The following is a 20,326-nucleotide window of genomic DNA, read 5'->3' as shown; positions in this document are numbered from 1 at the left end:
AAATGAAAATATTATCATACTTTTAGTTTTTTTACGCATCTTTTAAAGCACTTTTTGGTCGCAGGCAAGACAATTATTTAAGAATGCTAATTTTGTTCGTTTTGTTTCGTGTGTCACTCTGATTTACAGTGCACTTATCGCCTGATTAAGACCACCTATTGTTCAGCATGACTCCTCCCACGTTTATGCAGATCGCGGCTGGGGCGCGTGTAATGTAAAAAATTAACTCTGCTGATTTCCACGCTTCGTCGCGTATAATCGAAACGATTTTTCTGCATCGTTCCGCGCCCCTTTCTTGGACGCAGGGCGGACAGGACATGCACTCGGTTATCGCCGCGGAAATTTATTCAATGAATATAAATAAATCTCGGCGCCAAACTACACTCGCGTTGTCTTTAGAAAAGAACAAACAATGCGTTACTTAATTTAATTATATCAAGTGAAAAGGCGCATTGTAAATTATTAAATACGTCAGCAATGTTCTTTTAACTGGATCGTGATTCAATCTTTGAAGTTTTATTCACATTTAAATTAAAAAAAGTGTCACGAAAATTTCGCTTATAAATGTTTAAATATATCAAAGTTAATTTAAATTTTGCAAATGAATATTAATTTGAAATAGATATTGAAATTTTTTAATTAAATATAATGAAAAAATAATCTAATTTTATGCAAATTTGATTTCAGAACGCTAAATTTCAACGGTCAACCGATGCTTCTGGGCGGTCTGGCGAGCGCGGAGCCGCTTTTGGAACGGCCAGGCCAGTTGCAGGCGGACGATTTCGTGGGCTGCGTGCACAGCGTGGCCGTCAACGGCCGCCCCCTGAACCTGAGCAACCCCCTGAGCTCCCGCGGCGTCGACAGCACGTGTTCCCGGTCGCGGGGCTCGTGCGGGGCGCCGGACCCGTGCGGCGGCCTGGGCGTGTGCCTGGCCCGCTGGCCCAGCCCCGCCATGTGCCGCTGCCCCGGGGGCCTTTTGGCCCCCAACTGCGACGCCGCCCTGTCGCCCGTGCACCTCGAGGAGGGCGCCTTCCTCGAGGCCAGGGTCTCGGAACAACACCGGCGGATGCACCTGCTCGAGGCCCTTTACCAGGGCGCGACGACCTGGAGGTGGCAGGAGCAAATTCCCACCTCCGCGGGCATCAAGAGGGTGGCCCTGTCCTTCAGGACGATGCAGAAGAACGGACTCCTGCTCGTTTCCACCACCAACAACGACTTCACGCTCATTGAGGTACGATTACTATAATTATTTTCAAAGAAGGTTTCATTGTTTCATTTATTTTTAATAATATGATTGCAATTCAATTAAAAATTAACTTAATTTCAAAATTCGTCTCTCAAAAGGACAGCATTCATTAAATTTCAGTTGAGTGAAAATTAATTACGTATAAACAAAAAAGTATATTTTGAAAGTAAATTTAATTATAAATAACTTTTTCTCTTAGATCATTAATTTAAATTTCCATGAATTTAAAAAAAAATTAGATTTAATGAAACAGAAACTTTATTTGATTTATTTAAATTTTCCTCTCTAATGTGATTTTTGATTTGGACAGATTCGCGGAGGCCACTTGCGATATATGTCTCGGGTCGGTGCCGGCACGGCTGTAAACATGACTGTCGACAGTGCTGAGGTCAGTGATGGAAACTGGCACCGAGTCTCGTTGCACTCTCAGGGACGTGGCCTGCGGCTTCTCTTGGACGGCGTCCGCGTCGGAGACGAGCTGGACAGTGCGGGCGTGCACGACTTCCTCGACCCCTACCTCACTACCATCGCCATTGGCGGCGCAAGGACTTTTGAAGCAGTGCCAAGTAAGTTTTGTTTTTTATTAATTTTTGATCGACTTTTTCAATAAAAGAAGCACCAATTGCATAATTCTTTAGAATGATTGTAGATTTCCTAAGATATGTGATACTAGATGCAAAATAAAAAATATAAAATACTGACCTTGGAAAAGTAAAAATTAGTCCACTGAGGCGATCAAAGATTTGTAACGTAAGCAGCTCTTGCAGTTTTTGCAATTCTTTGGTCGCCTGACTGAACCAATTGTGATTTTTCTAGGCCAGTTTTTTTTGCATCTTTTATCATATCATGAGAAATCATTATTAAGAACCAATTTTAATGAATTATACAACAGAGTGAATTTGGCTCAAAATTTGTTATCTTTTAATTTTAAATTATGCAATTGGGCAAGGTTTTTCTATTGTTTTGTCAAGAAATTAAGTTTTTTACTAAAAAAGGTTACGGAAATAAATAAGAAATCATCCAAGTCTTATCCAATTGATTTTTATTAATTTTTCTTGCATTTTGCAGGTTTTGGCGGTTGTCTTGCCAACTTCACCATCAACGACGAAATCCAGCCTTTGAACGGCTCCGGCAGCATTTTCGGAGACATCGAGGCCTTCGGCAAAGTGAACGCCGGCTGCTCAGGCCCCGTGGTGGGGGCGGCGGCGGCACCGACGCCCCTCAGCATCGGCGTCACCCTCGTCATCGTGTTCTTTGTGATCCTAATCGTGGCCATCCTGGTCAGTTTCGCCGTTTTCCGTCTGCGAAGGCAGAACAAGGAGAACCCGAAGCAGAACGGCGGCGGCCTGCTCGGAGGCGGCGGGGGCGGCAACACCAACCTGGGGGTGGTGGGGCCCGGCGTGAGCGGCGACACGTCCTTCCTGGACGGCGACGTGTCCACGGAGGCGCTGCGCAGCCACCTGGCGCAGGAATTGGTGGCCAAAAAGTACAAGGAGCGCGAAGTGGCCGATCGGCCGCACCCGCGGCCCGACATCATCGAGAGGGAGGTTTCCAAGTCGCCGCGGCCGCACATGGACGACGCGCCCGACCCGGGCTCCAACGACCCCGAGATGCCCGAGCACTACGACCTGGAGAACGCGAGCTCGATCGCGCCCTCGGACATTGACGTCGTCTACCACTACAAGGGCTACCGGGACGGCAACGTCCGCAAGTACAAAACCAACCCGCACCTGCCGCCGGCCAGTTTCCACCACAAGCACGGCCACCGGCACTCGCCGCACAGCTTCGCGCCGCCCCCGAGCGGCTCCTCGCCCGCCCCGCCGCCCCCGCACCGGGACAGCCCCCGGGGCGGGAACCACCTGCTGCGGCAAAGCCCCATCAGCCCGGTGGCGCGCGACTCGCCCAGCGCCATCAAGATGCAGAGCACGCCGCTGGCGAGGCTCAGCCCCAGCTCGGAGCTGTCCCAGCAGACGCCGCGCATCCTCACCCTGCACGACATCAGCGGCAAACCCCTGCAGAGCGCCCTGCTCGCCACCGCGCAGAGCGCCAAGGACGTGCTCAGCAACAGCGAGCGCAGCCTCAACTCGCACAGCTCGGGCTCGCTGCACGCGTCGTCGCAGGGCACCAAGAAGCGGGTCAACGAGCCCGGTGGCAAGGGCCTCACCGCCGAAGAGATCGAAAGACTTAACTCGCGTCCGCGCACCTCCAGTCTGGTCAGCACCCTGGACGCCGTGTCCAGCTCGAGCGAGGCGCCGCGACGGCCGCGCCTCCCCGTGCGGCGCACGCCCGACCAGCTGGCCGGCCTCCTGGAGGCGGCGGCCGCCGCCGCCGCCGCCAACGACGCGCACGACAACAGCTCGACCACCGACGAGAGCGGCAACGACTCGTTCACGTGCTCCGAGTTCGAGTTCGACAACGCCGGCGCCGGCTTCGAGAAGCGCGACGTCATGTTCTCGAAGCTGGCCGAGGAGGACGAGGAGTCGGCGCGCACGCCCGACCCGACGGCGCCGCCCTCGGCCGCCAACAACAAGCCCTTCGACGCCGGCTTCGACTCGTTCCGCGGCTCCCTCAGCACCCTGGTGCCCTCGGACGACGAGCTCGGCCCCCCCTACCGCCCCACCCTCGGCTGGGACTACCTCCTCAACTGGGGGCCCAACTTCGAGAGCCTCGTCGGCGTCTTCAAGGACATCGCCGAACTGCCCGACGGCACCGTCGGCGGACGCTCGGCCGCCCTCAGACTGCCCGTCTCGTCGCCCAAACCGTCCGAGGAATACGTGTAAATTTCTGTTGCTTTTTTTTTATATAAATAAATGAAAATCAAGGACCCGCGCAGTGAAGTGTGGGACAGACTGAACAAGATATTTATGAGAAAGAAAGAAAGAATCCGCGAATGTTGTTCTACCCGTGCCAAACGTGTCATTTTGTACGTTTTTTTTTATACATATTAAAACTTGAAGAAGCTCACTGTGTGTACAACTGATGAAAAAATGAGAGACTACCTGACCGAGCGTTTGTAGAATAAACAAAAATAAAAGAAAAATCAATTAAAAATATTCTTCACGACTTTCATTTTTTGTATCCATCCTTCTTAATTCGTCATAAAAAATTAGTGAGAGCACAATAGGGAATTTTCAGAAATAAATTTAGTTCAAAATCATGTTTTTGCCTCTATCGTTAAAAATGGAAAATCCCAATTGCACTTTGTTCTGGTCATTTCATGCTTGCTGCGTGCGTGCAGCACTTCCGTCAGTAGGCCAGAGGTAACGATTTACAAGTTGGAGAAATTTCCCTGCACCTCTGATTTTATGTCATTTGGACATTTTGGATCCATATATTTTATTCAATATGACAACTGTGTGAGGTGCGTACTGAAGTATTAAGTAGCAGCCCCCGTATGATGCGATGTATCATTTTCGCCGTGATTGCCGTGAGTATGCTGAAGAGGTTATTGAGTCGCTGCAATAATATTTCCTCGGAAGATCGTCATTTTCGAGAGAAGCGCTGCTCAATCCCAACAAAATAATAATGGAAAAACGCAAAGATGTGAGAAATATTTTATTTAAAACAAAAAGAGTATTATAAAATAATCAAATTTTAACAGTAAATGAAGTATTTGTATAAAAATTAAAACTTAAATTTAACAGTGGCGAGACAATCTGTCCAGGTTTTTGTCAATGGAAAACGTCTGGCACCAATTAAGTGTGGGTTTCTCTTGCACGATTAGCACCAAAAGTAATTTTTTTTTTGTGCAAATGAAGTGAACCGAAACAGCGGAAACATCAAAGTGGCGAGACGCAGCCAGATCATCAAATGCTGCGGACTCCGGACTTGCCGGGGTGGCCAAGCTTCAAAGTAAAATTAAGGTTCCTGAATTTATCCACTGCGCTATTACAAGATTTTTAATGCAGCAGGAATGGCACCGACCGAACAAAAACCAAAAAGAGTATTTTTCTATTGTTTATAATTTTCTTGATATTCAAAAGTATTACTGCATCTGTCCTTTTCTCCTTATGGTGAATTATATGTGAACCAGTTGATTACTCTGGTAAAACAAATACCAAAAATTTATTAAACTTCATCCCAGAAAAATGCATTATTCAGGTCCATCGATCATGCCCATCAGGATTGGGGAGACGATTTACAAGTTTCCAGATGAACAGGTTTTTGCAACAATAACGACCAATAATATTAATTAATTTGTTTCTGAAAGGCAACATTTTCTGAGGCAAAGAAAATTTGCAACAAAGAAAACATGGACATTGCTTCTTTAAACAACCCAAATGAATTTAGCAAAATTTCAGAATATCTCCAATACATTGGTTTGCTATGAAAAGGGACAAAAATAAAACTATATAAAGAAAATTATCACAGGTTTGTCTGAAAACCCCGTTTTTGCATCTTTGTCCTCCCTTCAAAGCTCTCCCTTGAGCAATTGGGGTCAAGACGCCCCACCTGGGGGCGAGGGCTCTTGTTTGGTGCAACAAAACGGGGCCCTTTACAACGCTTCCTGCGACCAAAAGGCCTATTTTGCGTGTGAAGAGAGGCCCCTTAAAGATGGATTCACAACAACAATGTACTTTAATTATTCCCCCTCATATTTTATATTATTTAATGAAATTTATTCACTGAAATGAATTGATTTTACTTCCATTATAGTGGCCCCATATCATTATCGTCAATTCAGGATGGTTGATTTTTTTCAATTCACTGAGAAAAATATTAAAAGTTTTAAAAGCTGTGCTGAGTTTCGTCGGCGGTAAAAACATTTTGGTTCCGAGCGAAAAAGCCACCGTTCCCGAAGCAAAGAGCCTGTGTGCCAAACAAGGTCTCGAACTTATGTCCCTCGACTCGATGGTCCAGATGGACTCGGTCCAGGATTTCCTCGGAGACATGGGCAAGAATTAATCTAGAAAATGTGGAATTAATTTGAAAAGGTAAAAAGGTCTGTCAACGAGCACGGTGCTGACTTCGATGAGCAAAGTGACCGGAGGTGGAACAGATTGGCTGGGCGATTTGGCTTCCGCTTTTTTGCCGCAAAAGGACCCGGCCAAAGACGGCGACTGCATGGGTCTCAATTCTCTGGGCCTGACGGGAATTTCCTGCGACACGGTTTCGAATTTCGTTTGCCAGGCGCCGGACTCGGACGGCCCAAAGACGCCTCCCTTGAGGTTTGCCGAGTGCAGAAAGTTTTTTAAGAATAAATTATTATAATGTATGATGATTCTAGTGACTTATTTAGTGCCTTTATGCCTGTTACAAAAGGTAAAAAGAGCAATATAATTCAAGGCAGAGAGGCTGAGTTAATTATTAATATTTAAATATCATACAAATTTTAAAAATGTAGCGCAGCCAGTAGAATTAGAGGGTCAGGAATATATTTTACCATCTGAAAAGGTAACTTTTGGTTTTAATTTCATTTTTTACAATTATGTTCTAAATTAGAGATCAAAATTAAATTTTTAATAATTTTATAAATAATGCTCATAGAATAATGAGAATTCAAATTTTAACTTATTTCCTCTGCACTAAAAAAATCAAACCAATTTAATCACAATATCAAAAAATATTATTAATATAAATAAAAATATATATTTATGTAATCAGATAAATTTCATATCTTATAATAAAATTTTTACCTTTATATAATTTAAAATACTATTTAATAAATATGATTTTATAAATTTATATTTTTTTGTTATTAAGTAGTTATTTATATTTATAAACTTTTTAAATTCTGCTTGATTGTTATTTTCACTAAAATATAATGCTTTATTAATCAATAGCTTTTTATGTAATTAAAATTTCTGCTTAAAAAAAACCATAAAAATCGTTAAAAAATTTATATCGACCTAATTTTTACTGCTTTAAACACTATTAATTAGGCCACCTATGAAGAGGCTAAGAAGTTGTGCGAGTCGCGCCAGATGGATCTTCTTTCAATTCAAACAAAATCGGAAAACGATTTAATAAGCAATTTCCTCAATTCTAAAGGTAGAAATAAATACTTGAAAATTGTTCAAAATTAATTTTGGAAAAGGTGTTGGTTCGAGCCCAATTTTGACAAGTTTGCTGTCAGTGAGTGCCGGTTCTTTTTCATGGGACGGAAGTTCCATTGCCGATGGCCTCAAATGGGCGAGCAACCAGCCTGGCACAGGGGACTGCGCCACCCTTTCCAGTTCAACGCTGAAAACCGTGTCATGTGAGGCGAAAAGCAATTTCATGTGCGAGGCAAAACCTGCAGATTCCTCAGCCACGCCTGCAGTTCCAGGGTAAAATCAATTTTCCCAATAAACCTTAATTTTCAGCACCAGAATAATACAATTTTAGAACTACCAACTTGCCTACGACCATTGCTAAAACTACTGCTGCTCAACCTAAAACTGAAAGTCCCTCGTCGACCTCAGGAACTTCTTCTGCTAGCTCTGCTTCCACGCAAAGTACCTCGACGTCCTCAACTAGCAGCGCTTCAACTTCAACCAGCGAGTCGACAACTTCCAGCACTTCAACAACAACTTCTATTCCTCCGACAACAACAGCAACCTCAACTTCTATCACTACAGTCCAACCTGGTTAGCAAGTTGGATATGAACAAGCTTATTTTTATTTCTTTTCCAATTTGAGACATTCATGAAGGGGGAAACAGGCTTTGTCCTCAGATGTATTTTTAAGAAACCCCCTTTTTAGTCACGATCTGCAAACCTAAATTTGATGAAAAAGAAAACAAATGCAACAATTGTTAAAAAGCAAATAATTTTACTTAAGAAAAAGCAAAATTTTCTGATACATCATTTATATTAAAACAAAAACCCTTTTTCTACAAAAGCCAATTCATCAACTTTATTTAATTCCCCTTGATTTCTAATACAAAGATTAAATAACAAATTTTAGCTCAGCACACGTATACTGTGGGAAAGAGAGTGACTTACTTATTTAACGAGACGGTAAATTGCGATGAAAAATTATCTGAACTGAAATATTTTCTTTTATTTCGTTTTTTTTTCAACCTATTCAAAGGCAACATACGACGAGGCGGCCGCAAAGTGTGAGGCAATGGGGATGAAATTTTTGATCGCAGAATGCAAGCTGGAGTATCAATTGTTGATGGACGAGTTAAATGCTTCGCCTGGTATAAAAAAACTTATTAAAGTGATAATTAATATTTCTTGGAATAAAAGAGAGGAAGAATGCGTCCTATTTGATTGCTATTAAAAAGGTCAGCGGCACGTGGACCAACCCCAGCGGAACTTTTCACACCCCTCCAAAAGTTGTCTTTAACTCAACGTTGGGCGGCGATTGCGTCGTTGCTCAAAACGGGTCTTGGTTCACCACGCCTTGTGATCAAAAGAATTGTTTTGCGTGTGAAAATAAGTATTTTAATTATTGTTATTTATTTGGATAATTTAATACAAATTTATATTTAGAATGAATTACACTGAAAGTAAAATCCAGAATATTTGATGTTGATAAATTATAATTATTATTTGCTATTTTTAGTTGTCTACTCAAGCTCCGGACGGTATTTTGTATTGAGAAATTTGGAAGTAATTTTACCTTTAATAATAAATTAATATTTCATTAAAATTTTGACGTCAAGGTTTGCCTGACCGAGGCAATTGTTAATTGCAAAGGAGTAAAGACCAACGCCTCAGTCGTCGCCATTGATTCGCCTTACGAACATTCATCAGGAGAAATAAACACTCTGCTGGCGACTTTGAGTAAAATAATTATCTTAATTTTATTAATTCCTGTCTACAAGTGAATTATTTTATAGATTTGCAGAACACTTCAGTTTTCATTAACAATGATAACCTCAACGGAACGAATTGGATCATCAATTTCAATAATCTGCTTGAATGGGCGACGGACAATCCAAACATGACCCGCGGAAGTTGCGTTGGTGTTTTGCTGGGGAAACTGATCAGTGTCGATTGCGGAATGCCATTGCCCTTTGTTTGTGAAGTGTAATTTACTTTATTTTCGAATTAAGTTGATTTTTATGATACATTTTCCCAAAATTACAGTCCAAATCAAGGTTTAAAAGGTACTTAAAATTTTGAAAAGTATTTAGGGGTTTTCATTTCAAAGTTGAAATTTTGACAAAATTCTCACCTCAATGCTCAGAATTAAGGGTTCGCACCAAACGAATTTTTGTATTTCATGGGAAGTTCATTTAATTAAAAATTCGGTTAAATTATATTAAATTTTGGTCAAATCGACTATTCAAATGTGTGGGAATTTTTTTTATCAAGATTTCACCACTTTATTATTAAAAAATTCACCTGTTTGAACCAAACTGAGAAATTGATTAAAATTGAGCTTTTACATTATTAATTAAAATTCGCAGCCTTCACTTACCAAATGGGGAGCAGAGCAACCTACTTATCAGATGAGATGGTATATAAATTAAACTTTAATCACTTTTTTTTAGAATGTCAGACAAATTCTCAGGCGACTTATGGCGAAGCGACGGCTAAGTGCGGCGAGATGGGAATGTCTTTGTTGATTGCAGAGTGCTCTTCGGAATACAGAAAACTGCTCTCCGAATTAGATGCTTCGCCAGGTTTTTCTTCGAACAAAAATTAAAACAAAAAATTTGAAAGTTTTTTTAAAGATAGATCGAATGCGTCGTACTTGATTGCTTTGATAATGGTCAATGGCACCCTTCAAAACCCTAGTGGAAATTTACATCCTGCCCCAGGCACTCCAATTGCAACCTCAGTGTCAGGTGGCGATTGCGTCGTAACGCAAAATGGGTCCTGGTTCTACACCCCGTGCAATCAAAAGCACTATTTTGCCTGCGAACAAAAGTGAGTCTTATTAAAATTGGTGATTTGTTTTTAATCCTGTTGATTTTCGATAGGCCAAATTACACAGACGGTAGAGAAAAAATTTTCTTTGTGATTTTATTTATTTTAATATTTTCAACAATTTAATTTCAGTGGTCTTTTCAACCTCAAGCCAGTATTATGTCATCAGAAATTTGGAGGTTTAATTTAAAATGACATTTTTCTTCTGATTTTTTTGTGTGTGTAAAAATTTCCCCAGGGTAACTGCCAAGCAGAAGCTCACGAGCATTGCAAGAAAGCAATGCCCAACGCCTCCATGGCCATGATCAACTACCCCTTCGAGCACACTGGAGAACTCAACCCTTTGCTGAAGAAATTAAGTGAGAATTGAACTAAAACGCCACAAAAGTTACAAAACAACGTCCTCGACAGAAATAAATTATACTCCGGTGCTGGTCAACAGATTCAACCTGAACGCCTCAACGTGGTTTCAAACAAATAGTCACTTGGTCGAGTGGAATTCGGGCCATCCAAACATGAGCTTCGGCACCTGCATTGGAAATTATCTGGGCAAGCTGATCAGCGTTGATTGCGCAGGGACGCTTCCCTTTGTTTGCGAAGTGTAGGGAAAAATGTTTTCTAAAATTATTAGCTAACTTAAATTTCATAAATTTCAGACCAAAGCCACCCATAGCTGGTTTGTTAATTTAAATTTTGCTCGAATGGGGGAATACAAAATTAATCCGGCAGACGAGACGATGATGTGTTTGGCTGTCGGAAAGACATGCGCAATATCAGCATATACGGTAACAAGAATAGACTAATTATTTTTTAGAATTAGGAATTTAATAAATTAAAATGGTAAATTGATACAAATTCATACCAAAAAAACTCCTCTATGTGATTAAATTTCAATTTTATTTACAAATATATCTGAATGAAAAATTTGGATACTATTTATCCTTCTAAATTTTAAATACATCGTAAAATTATCACAAAATTAAGTTATAATATGATAAATGTGTTGTTTTTACAGTATTAAATTTAAATATTTTAGTATATAAATACGATTTTGAGTTAAATCTTTGTTATATTTTAAGTTATAGATTTTTATTATTAATCTAATTTTTTTTTTATATTAATTAAAATTTTCTCTACATTTCATTTTATAACAAAATATCTCTGGGAAATGTAATCAAATCAAGCACGTGTCACATTCCAAATGAAAAAAAATAGAAATAAAATTAATCATCAAAATGTTGGAATAATCTCAACTTACATAGTTATAAATTTAAAAACAGTTGCTGAATTAATAATTTCAAACCTGCGGATTTGAATGAAATTTGCTTTCAGATATCATTTCACTATGCCAGCAGATGGTGCCAATCAAAAAATAATAACTTTACCGCCCTTGGTGTCGGCGACTTTGACGCCACATTGCTGCAGCTCAGGACGCCCGCAGTGCAAGCAAGTCTGCTGATTTCCTTTTTGTCAATTTTAAGGAAATAATTTGAAAGAAATATTTGTTGGTTACTTCAAGAACTAGGGTATCCCGGAGCATTAGCAATTTCAGCGATGAAAGTCAGCGGAGTCTGGCAATGGTCCTCCGGAGAACCAGTCAATTTCTCTTTGCTCAACTGGAGTGCAATGCCGACAACTCTCGGCGACTGCGCTGGAATCGACGCAAATTACACTTACGCCGTCACTTTTGATTGTGCAGCGAATAGAAGGGTCTTGTGTCTTTGAAAACATCATTTGAAAAAAAAAAAATAAAATTAGAAAGCATAAAATTGGAGATAAGAAAATAACGCATGTTGTTTTATTATAAAATAAAAAGTGAAAATATAATTTCCGTTTTCTTAAAAAATTTCTTTTCACATTAGAAATCCTACCAATTTTTAAAATTTCAGTAGTTTGCTTTACTCAAAAGTTCAACAATCTAGAACTCAATTGATTTAATTTTTTTAAATTTTGAATTTTTAAAAAAATTATTACTTCTCCATTCTCATCAAAATTAAAAATTATTCATTCTGTTTACGATGACTCACTTTACTAATTTTTTCAATAATCAAAAAAGCTCACCTGTCTACGCAATCATGACGGAAGTTAGATAAGTTTTAGTTAGATTAAATGTGCCTTGAAACGCACCCGGATTGATGTACTTGATAGCCCGGCTGAAAGACCCGCCAATCGTCGTATCAGGTATTAGTTTGACGTTGCCTTATTATTATCATTGTTTATTTGTCCTTCTTGCTACATTGTTTACATTCAATTGGTGAAAACAATTTATTTAAACAAAGGAATTGTTGGACAAATTAACGGAAATATGGATTGGCCGAGACGCCATTTTTCATTTCAAGCCCCTAATTCAACAACGGGGACCACAATCTGCTGTTCATATTTTCACATTCTTGCGCCGATTGTCGAATTCATGGGATCTTGAAATTTAAAATGGCGTCCACATCACTAGCAATTTTTGCATCGCAACTTTGGATTGCAGAGCAACCTCCCCAGAAATATTTGCGTTTGGAAACACCAATCGATTGGACTCTGACGGCGAAAGGGCGGGTCAGAATGCGACCTTTGAGGTCATCGAGGTCCACAATCAATCAAATCCGCCCCCTTTCGGGACCCCTGCTATCAACACGTTGGAATTTGACTTGCCACCGGACTACCGCACAACCACAGAGTGATCGACGGTCTGCCTTCCTACGGAGAAATCAATCAACAGCATTAATTTAGCAATCTGCTGAGATAGCGCAGCAATTTTGTTTGATATTATCACAATCGAATATAAATATAGTCGTAAGAGCTGTAAATTTTATTTTGTAGATTTTTTCGGTCTAGTATAATTACACAACATATTTGAAATTCTTTTGTGATATTGACCAGAAAGATGAATAAATTAAAATAAACATATAATTATATTAATTGGTGTGTGACTGTTCCAAAAGCCTCTAATGCTTAAAGCGAACCGTGAATAAATATATAATTTGAAATAAAAAACAGGATTTTTGTATTCAACGCCGAGGAATATATGACTGGGCTGCGGCTCCCCGGCCGTCATACAATTAGCGAATCCGCCTTCACTCGCAGCTTAAGAAAGGGAAATCACTCTGGATTCCCTTCTTGTGAGTAAAATCCACACGACTTACACAAATTGTTTTAAAATTTCTCGGTTGTTTTTAAAGAAATAATTTTAGTTTCAAATAAGTAAATTATTTGCACCAATTTTTTATTTTGCAAAGTTCCATTTTATATAATGTTATGAATTATGAAGCAAACTTCACATACTAAAATGGTTTTTCTTCTCACTAGTTGAAATTGATTCTAAAAACCATTTGAAATACTCGAAATAATGTAAAAAGAATTCATATATTTCTTGCCGATTTCTATAAAAAGAACACGTAAGTTCCAAATTTAAAAAAAGAACTAATTTTGGTTTTTCTATATCGTTAAAAATGGAAAATCCCACGTTTAATCTGTTGGTCATTTTCTCCTTGTTGCGTTGGAAACTTCCGTTGCCAGAGGAGGGAGTTGGAATGGTTATAATTTGATAGAAATTTCCCTTCATTTCTGATTTAATTTCATTTGGACACTTAAGCAGAAATTTGTTATCAATTGTAAGAGGTACATTCTGAGGTAGCCAGAGTGGTAACTAAATTTGATGATGCAATGCGACATTGCACCTTGATAATTTTGGCCGTGATTGTGGTAGAAGTGAGTATATTTCACAGATTATTGAGTCGCTACAGTTTTTCCACGACAGAGCTTCTTTTTCGAGAGTGGCGCTGCACAGCATCAACGGCGGAGCAATGGAAAAACGCAAAAAAGTGAGGAAATATTTAATTAGACGTATAGTAGAAAATGCGTAATATTGTGCCTTCCTTTTAAGAAAAAACAATACAACAAAGTTACAGCATCATGAAAAAAATCTGAAAGAAATAAATCCATAAAACAATTTATGAATTCTACACAATTCATGCATTACAATTTTTATATTTTATTTTTATTTATCTAACAAAATTAAATTTTCAAACAACTAGCAAGAAACGCGGTTCAGCTGAATGTCAATGGAAAACGCGTGGCTTCATTAAAGTGTGAGTTTGCTTTAATGTACCGCAATGTTAAAAGCAATTCATGGCCAAATTAGTGCACCAAAAAAGAGGAAATATAAACTTAGCGAAACGTAGCCATATTGTGAAATGTTGCGGATTCAAGAGTTGCCTGGACGGCAGCATGTCTAGGTAAAGACATTTTATATTTTGTTCCGCCGAAATCAAAATATTTTTGTCAATGAGCAGAAATGGGACCCACAGGAAGTCAAAAACAAGGAAGGGTACTTTTGTTTTATAAATTTTTAGTCGTATCCAGAATATTTATAATAAATTTTCCTTGTCACTTCTTCAGAAGCTGTCGATTTCTCTGGTAAAATACTTCAATTGAAAATAAATTATGATTTTAAACATCAACACGTGTCAATGTAGGTCCGTCGTCAATGCCGATCAGGATCGGGAAAACCAAATACAAATTTCCAAAAGAGGAGGTTTTTTCATAAATTTTGACAATTTTATACTGCTTCATTATTCATTTTTATAGGCGACTTTTTCCGAAGCGAAGAAATTTTGCAACAAAGAAAACATGGACGTTGCCGCTTTAAACAATCCAGACGAAGTTAGCAAAATTTCAGAATATCTCCAATACATTGGTGTGGTATGAAAAGTCATGGGAAAATTATCTAAAACATAATTTTAAAAGGGTTGTCTGACAACCCCGTTTTTGCGTCCTTGTCCTCGGTTAAAAGCTCGCCGTTGAGCAACTGGGGTCAAGACGCCCCACCTGGGGGCGAGGGCTCTTGTTTGGTGCAACAAAACGGGGCCCTTTACAACGCTTCCTGCGACCAAAAGGCCTATTTTGCGTGTGAAGAGAGGCCCCTTCCAAATGGAGTTACTACAACAATGTAATTTCTGTTTTATTCCAATAATAATCAATTTGAATGTTTCAAAAATTTATATCATATCCTACTTTAAATTTACCATTCCAGAGGCCCAGCGACTTCATTGGAGGATGGTGAAAAAAAAATTGAAATTTCCATACATCACTGAAAGAGCCTAAATAGCTGTACTGAATTTTGTCGGTGGAAAAAACATTTTGGTTCCGAGCCAGAAGGCAACCGTCCCTGAGGCGAAAAGCGTGTGCGCTAATCAAGGCCTCGAGCTCATGTCCCTCGACTCAATGGCTCAAATGGATTCAGTCAAGGACTTCCTCGGAGATATTGGCAAGAAATTATTTAATTCTAAAAAAAAAAAAACAAAAAAAAAACACGTAAATAATATTAAAAAAGGATTATCAACAAGCACGGTTTTGACGTCGCTGAAAAAAGTTACCGACGGAGGTTCAAACTGGTTGGGCGATTTGGCCTCGGCTTTCATGCCCCAAAAGGACCCGGCCAAAGACGGCGACTGCATGGGTCTCAATTCTTTGGGCATCACAGGAATTTCCTGCGACACGGTCTCTAATTTTGTGTGCCAGGCGCCGGAACCCAAGAGCACAAAGGCACCATCTCCATCCTTGAAGTAAATTATCTCATAATTATTTTTTTCTTTAAAGGTGGTAATTAATTTTTTCAGCGATTTATTCAGCGCATTTATGCCAACTGAAAAAGGTAAATGCAAGATTTTGTTCCATCGAAATCAATCTCAAATTAATGCTATGTATGTAAAAACAATTTTTTTAATTTCAGCAAAGCCAATAGAGCTAGGAGGTCAAGAATACATTTTACCCGCTGAAAAGGTAACTTTTGATATTCAACATTTAAAAATAACCAAGATGAAGCATTTAGAATATTTAGATTAAGGTTTAAAATTAAACATTAAAGAAAGATAATATGCCGAATTAACAAAACACATTAAAATTGTCTCCTTTTGCCATCTGCTGGAATAAACACTTACTATTCCCCAATGTTTAACCGTAATAAACGATTAAATTAAAAATTAAACTTTTCATAGGCCACATATGAAGATGCTAAAAAATTGTGCGAGTCACGACAGATGGATCTTCTTTCCATTCAAACAAAAACAGAAAGCAACTTAATTAGCTCTTTTCTCAATTCAAAAGGTTGAAATTTGAAAAAGGGATTATTTAAAACTTTTAATTGAATATGCAAAGGTGTTGGTGCAAGTCCTATTTTGACGAGTTTGCAGTCAATGGACGGAGGCTCTTTTTCGTGGGACGGAAATACTAAAGCCGATGGCCTAAAATGGGCCAAGAATCAGCCAAGCAAAGGGGACTGCGCCACTCTTTCCGGTTCAACTCTGAAAACCGTGTCATGTGAGGCGAAAAGCAATTTCATGTGCGAGGCAAAACCAGCAGATTCCTCCACCGAGGCCGCGTCAATTAGTGAAGAGTATATAAATGGGTCATAATTTTCAATTTAAAGGCTGATCAGATTTTAGAACGAATGCAGCAACGGACTCCCAAAATGATTTAACAGAGATTCAATCAACAAAAACCAATCTTAAAAGCAGTGCCCAACAGACAAGTGCGGCTGCGACTCAATCTGAAACTCTCACGTCGACCTTTGCCAGCTCAGAGACAACAAGCACCTCAACCACCAGCACTACTGTATCCTCATCAGCTTCAACCAACGATGGCAGCGATTCAACAACCTCTGCCTTATTATCTTCTTCTCCAACTTCAACTACAGAAACTTCAACTACAGAAACTTCAACTCCATTAGCTGTAACTACACTAACTTCTACAACATCAGGTGCGGCAACTTCATCTGCAGAAACTTCAACTATAACCACCACAACTTCTCCTCCTATTATTTCAATCAAGCCTGCTGCAGGTTAACAAATACGAAAAATACAACTTTTCAAGAACGTCTTTCTTATACGATTAATATTTAAATGTGTAGCCCAATACAAATTTGGACAAAAAATAACTTACTTTTCGAATGAGACGGTAAAAATAGTTTAAAACTTACATTATTGATAATAAGCACTGCAAAAACTTAGGCAACATATGATGAAGCGACTGACAAGTGCAATGAATTGGGAGCTCAACTGATGATCGCCGAGTGCTATTCGGAATATAATAAATTTAGAAACTTTGCGGCTGCTTCACCAGGTACTGAGCGAAATTTGTGATACAGCCAATGAATAAATGACACCGAGACTGAAGACAGAGAGAATGCGTCCTATTTTATTGCTCTGAAGAACGTCAGCAACAATTGGACAAACCCCAGTGGAGCGTTTCACTTTCCACCGAATCCAATTAATCCAGCGTCAGGTGGCGATTGCGTCGTCGCTCGAAATAACTCTTGGTTCTTGGCACCTTGTGATCAGAAGCACTATTACGCTTGTGAAACACAGTAAAAATTTTTTTCCCTGAATGCAAAAAATATAAATTTATTTCCAGGGCAAATTACACGGAAGGTAAATTATAATTTAAAGTATTATGAATTAAAGCGAACTTTCGAAACAATCAATATTAAATTTCACAGTGGTTTACTCCAAGTATGGTCGGTACTTTGTGATGCGAAATTTGGATGTAATGGAATTACAATTCACCCTTATTTTCAATTAGAGTTTTCTTCTTTAAGGTTTGCTTAAGCGAGGCGAACGTTAGATGCACGGAAATTAATGCCAACGCCTCAGTGGTCTTAATCGACTGGCCGTTTGAACATTCCAAAGAGGTGCTCACCCTGCTCACATCCTTGAGTGAGTCTTGAAATCTGCCTTCCGAGTCTCATTCAGTGGATCAAAATTTAAAATTAGAATTGCGTAAAACCCCGGTGTACATGAACGCGGTGAGCATAAACGCATCAAAATGGATCGAGAACAACAGTGACCAGGTAACCTGGATGTCTGGCTATCCAAACATGACCAATGGGACGTGCATTGGTGCTTTAGAAGGACAACTGGTCTCTGTTGACTGCGGATCTCCACGACCCTTTGTTTGTGAAATGTGCCGTTGCGCTATAATTTTCCTTCTTCAAAGCTCTAATTCACATAAATCATATCACTTTGCAGTCCCAATCCACCCATATCAGGTATTTTTCAACAAAATAATGACATAATTTTGCAGACTTTTCAGAATAATTTAAGTCTAAGGCAAATATTAATTTATTTCAGTTCAAACGTACTATTTAGGAGATAGGATGGTCTACATGTCAAATGAAACAGTACATCTATTTTATCTGATAATAATGATAGGGCCATTTTCTAAATATTAAAAACTCAGGCAACATATGACGAAGCGACGGCAAAGTGCGGAGCGATGGGTATGAACTTTTTCATTGCAGAGTGCTCAAGGGAGTATCAAAAGCTCAACGACACCATAAATCCTTCGCAAGGTTTTATTTTGAAACGGAATGAACGCAAATTCCAGGATTATATACATCTTGCAGATCTGTTGAATGCATCATATTTGATTGCTTTGAAAATGGTCAATGGCACCCTTCGAAATCCTAGCGGAACAATACACGATCCCCCGCCAGGCTCTATTTCTTCCTCACCTTCAGGTGGCGATTGCGTTATGACGCAAAACGGGTCTTGGTTCTTCACTCCGTGCACTCAAAAGAACTATTTTGTTTGCGAAGAAAAGTATCCAACGTTTTTTGTAGAAATATTTTGTATTAACCTGCATTTTATTGATAGGCCAAATTACACAGATGGTATTGAAAATTTAACGAGTTAAATATTTTCATATGTAGAGAGCGAATATAACTTCACAGTGGTTTATTCAAGTTCTGGACAGTATTTCGTCATCAGAAACTTAGAGGTAAAAGAATAACTTTGGAGGAGGCGAATTTAGCGTAAGAATGCAAACCTCCTCAGGGTAACTGCAGGGCAGATTCTATGCAGCATTGCGCGCAAATAGTTCCAAACGCCTGGTTACCCTTGATTGACTACCCTTTTAAGCATGCCGGAGAGATCAACACTTTGCTGAAGAGTCTACGTGAGAGCGTTAAAAATTTCTAAAAAATAAATAAATAAAAATTTTTTTACTTCAAAGATATGCAAAATTCTGTCGTACTCATGAACAGACAAGGCTTGAATACGTCAGCGTGGCTCTATAATTCGAACAACACCAACTTGACCGTGTGGAACGCAGGCCATCCGAACATGTCCCACGGATACTGTGTTGCTGGTCAACACGGAAAGTTGATCAGTGTTAATTGCGCAGTCAAAATGCCCTTTGTTTGCGAAATGTGCGTTCAATCCATTGAATCTTTTATCATCTTGTCGTAAAACTTTGCATAAATTCCAGTCCTCGAGCACGCAGACTTGGTTTGTTTCGATTTTTGATATTAAATTTTGATATAATACGTGGAAATGAAACAATTTCGCAGATTCGTATGTGAAGTGTCTAGTTGCTGGCTGGACATGCCATATATCAGCGTATCCGGTGTGTAGTTCCATAATTGTCATTTATTTTAATTAATTGAGAATTTCTTTGATTTCATCGTTAAAAAAAATATTTTTAAATTTTTTGAAGATACCATATGATTATGCTAATACGTGGTGCGATACACAAGATGATGGTTTTAACCCCTTTGCTGGTTTTGGCGACTTTGACGCCACCATAATTCAACTCCGGAATTCCACAGCCCAAGCAAGTCGGTTCATTTTCCGTCACAATTTTTGTTAAAAATTATAAAAATCGACTTCAATACAGGATTAGGGTATCCCGGAACATTGGCTATAGCAGCGAGGAAAATCAACGGAACTTGGAAATGGCGAAATGGAGCAACAGTCAATTACACTTTGCTCAACTGGAATGCAACGCCGACAACTCCTGGCGACTGTGCAGGAATCGACGCCAATTATTCCTACGCTGTCACTTTTAATTGTTCAGAGTCTAAAAGAGTCTTTTGTATTTAAAAACTTGTAACACTTATTATATGTGTTAATGCGTACATCCAGCAAGGAAGTAAAAAGTATGAAAATATTGCTGTTCTTGCAAAAATTATTTTGATTCCGCAAAGTTTCACTGTCAAATGGAAGTAATAAATTATAATTTTCAAAATGGATTTTACTAATTATTGACTCATCGTATTCCATTATAATACAATTTTATTTCTCCAATTTTCAAACGTTTCTGATTTAATCAAAATACATTAAAATTTGCTAATTTCCGCAAAAATAAAGTAAAATTTAGCGTGAATATTTTTAAATTTTGGCCTTTATCCATTCTTTATCTCCATTTGAAAAATTGCTTTTAATAGTTTTTTTTTATATTTTTGCACAGCTACACATATCATGTATTGAATATTTTTTTTCCTGGA

At 39.2% G+C, this 20,326-nt stretch overlaps 3 protein-coding genes across 3 annotated transcripts in view; all 3 read left to right on the top strand.

Annotated features, from left to right (window-relative positions):
• The window catches only part of LOC132197295 (cadherin-related tumor suppressor), a 100,865-nt gene extending 96,572 nt beyond the window's left edge, over positions 1-4,293 (top strand). The window contains exons 14-16 of the mRNA XM_059620496.1: positions 688-1,231; positions 1,557-1,812; positions 2,315-4,293. Of these exons, the coding sequence (XP_059476479.1) occupies positions 688-1,231; positions 1,557-1,812; positions 2,315-4,026 (2,512 nt within the window). The 3' untranslated portion in view covers positions 4,027-4,293. The remainder of the gene's footprint in view (positions 1-687; positions 1,232-1,556; positions 1,813-2,314) is intronic.
• A 231-nt stretch (positions 4,294-4,524) lies between these two features.
• LOC132197297 (uncharacterized) lies at positions 4,525-11,778 on the top strand. The gene is made up of 36 exons (XM_059620504.1): positions 4,525-4,673; positions 4,726-4,789; positions 4,891-4,947; positions 5,005-5,098; positions 5,155-5,189; positions 5,280-5,291; positions 5,348-5,406; positions 5,457-5,565; positions 5,618-5,819; positions 5,903-5,934; positions 5,982-6,140; positions 6,189-6,414; positions 6,474-6,508; positions 6,591-6,640; positions 7,129-7,237; positions 7,284-7,515; positions 7,574-7,815; positions 8,135-8,187; positions 8,261-8,372; positions 8,422-8,614; positions 8,668-8,684; positions 8,741-8,787; positions 8,841-8,961; positions 9,018-9,207; positions 9,268-9,287; positions 9,591-9,640; positions 9,695-9,806; positions 9,858-10,053; positions 10,107-10,123; positions 10,186-10,232; positions 10,292-10,412; positions 10,465-10,654; positions 10,710-10,729; positions 10,783-10,838; positions 11,386-11,503; positions 11,573-11,778. Exons 1-36 carry the CDS (start codon positions 4,641-4,643, stop codon positions 11,776-11,778), a joined length of 3,636 nt encoding a protein of 1,211 aa, XP_059476487.1. The 5' UTR covers positions 4,525-4,640.
• A 2,895-nt stretch (positions 11,779-14,673) lies between these two features.
• On the top strand, positions 14,674-19,959 carry LOC132198339 (uncharacterized). Its single transcript, XM_059622325.1, has 29 exons — positions 14,674-14,740; positions 14,791-14,992; positions 15,077-15,102; positions 15,152-15,310; positions 15,377-15,608; positions 15,663-15,697; positions 15,776-15,825; positions 16,041-16,149; positions 16,201-16,438; positions 16,488-16,882; positions 16,952-16,998; positions 17,052-17,163; positions 17,218-17,407; positions 17,455-17,471; positions 17,540-17,586; positions 17,639-17,756; positions 17,814-18,003; positions 18,069-18,088; positions 18,171-18,220; positions 18,280-18,391; positions 18,446-18,641; positions 18,696-18,712; positions 18,773-18,819; positions 18,876-18,996; positions 19,054-19,249; positions 19,309-19,328; positions 19,391-19,446; positions 19,537-19,657; positions 19,717-19,959. Exons 1-29 carry the CDS (start codon positions 14,674-14,676, stop codon positions 19,920-19,922), a joined length of 3,396 nt encoding a protein of 1,131 aa, XP_059478308.1. The 3' UTR covers positions 19,923-19,959.
• Positions 19,960-20,326: the final 367 nt, after the last annotated feature.

The sequence above is a fragment of the Neocloeon triangulifer genome, unplaced genomic scaffold (assembly GCF_031216515.1).
Source record: "Neocloeon triangulifer isolate White Clay Creek 2 clone unplaced genomic scaffold, ASM3121651v1 ptg000012l, whole genome shotgun sequence".
In the NCBI taxonomy this organism is placed as follows: Eukaryota; Metazoa; Arthropoda; class Insecta; order Ephemeroptera; family Baetidae; genus Neocloeon; species Neocloeon triangulifer.
This window is presented reverse-complemented; position numbering and strand designations above follow the sequence as displayed.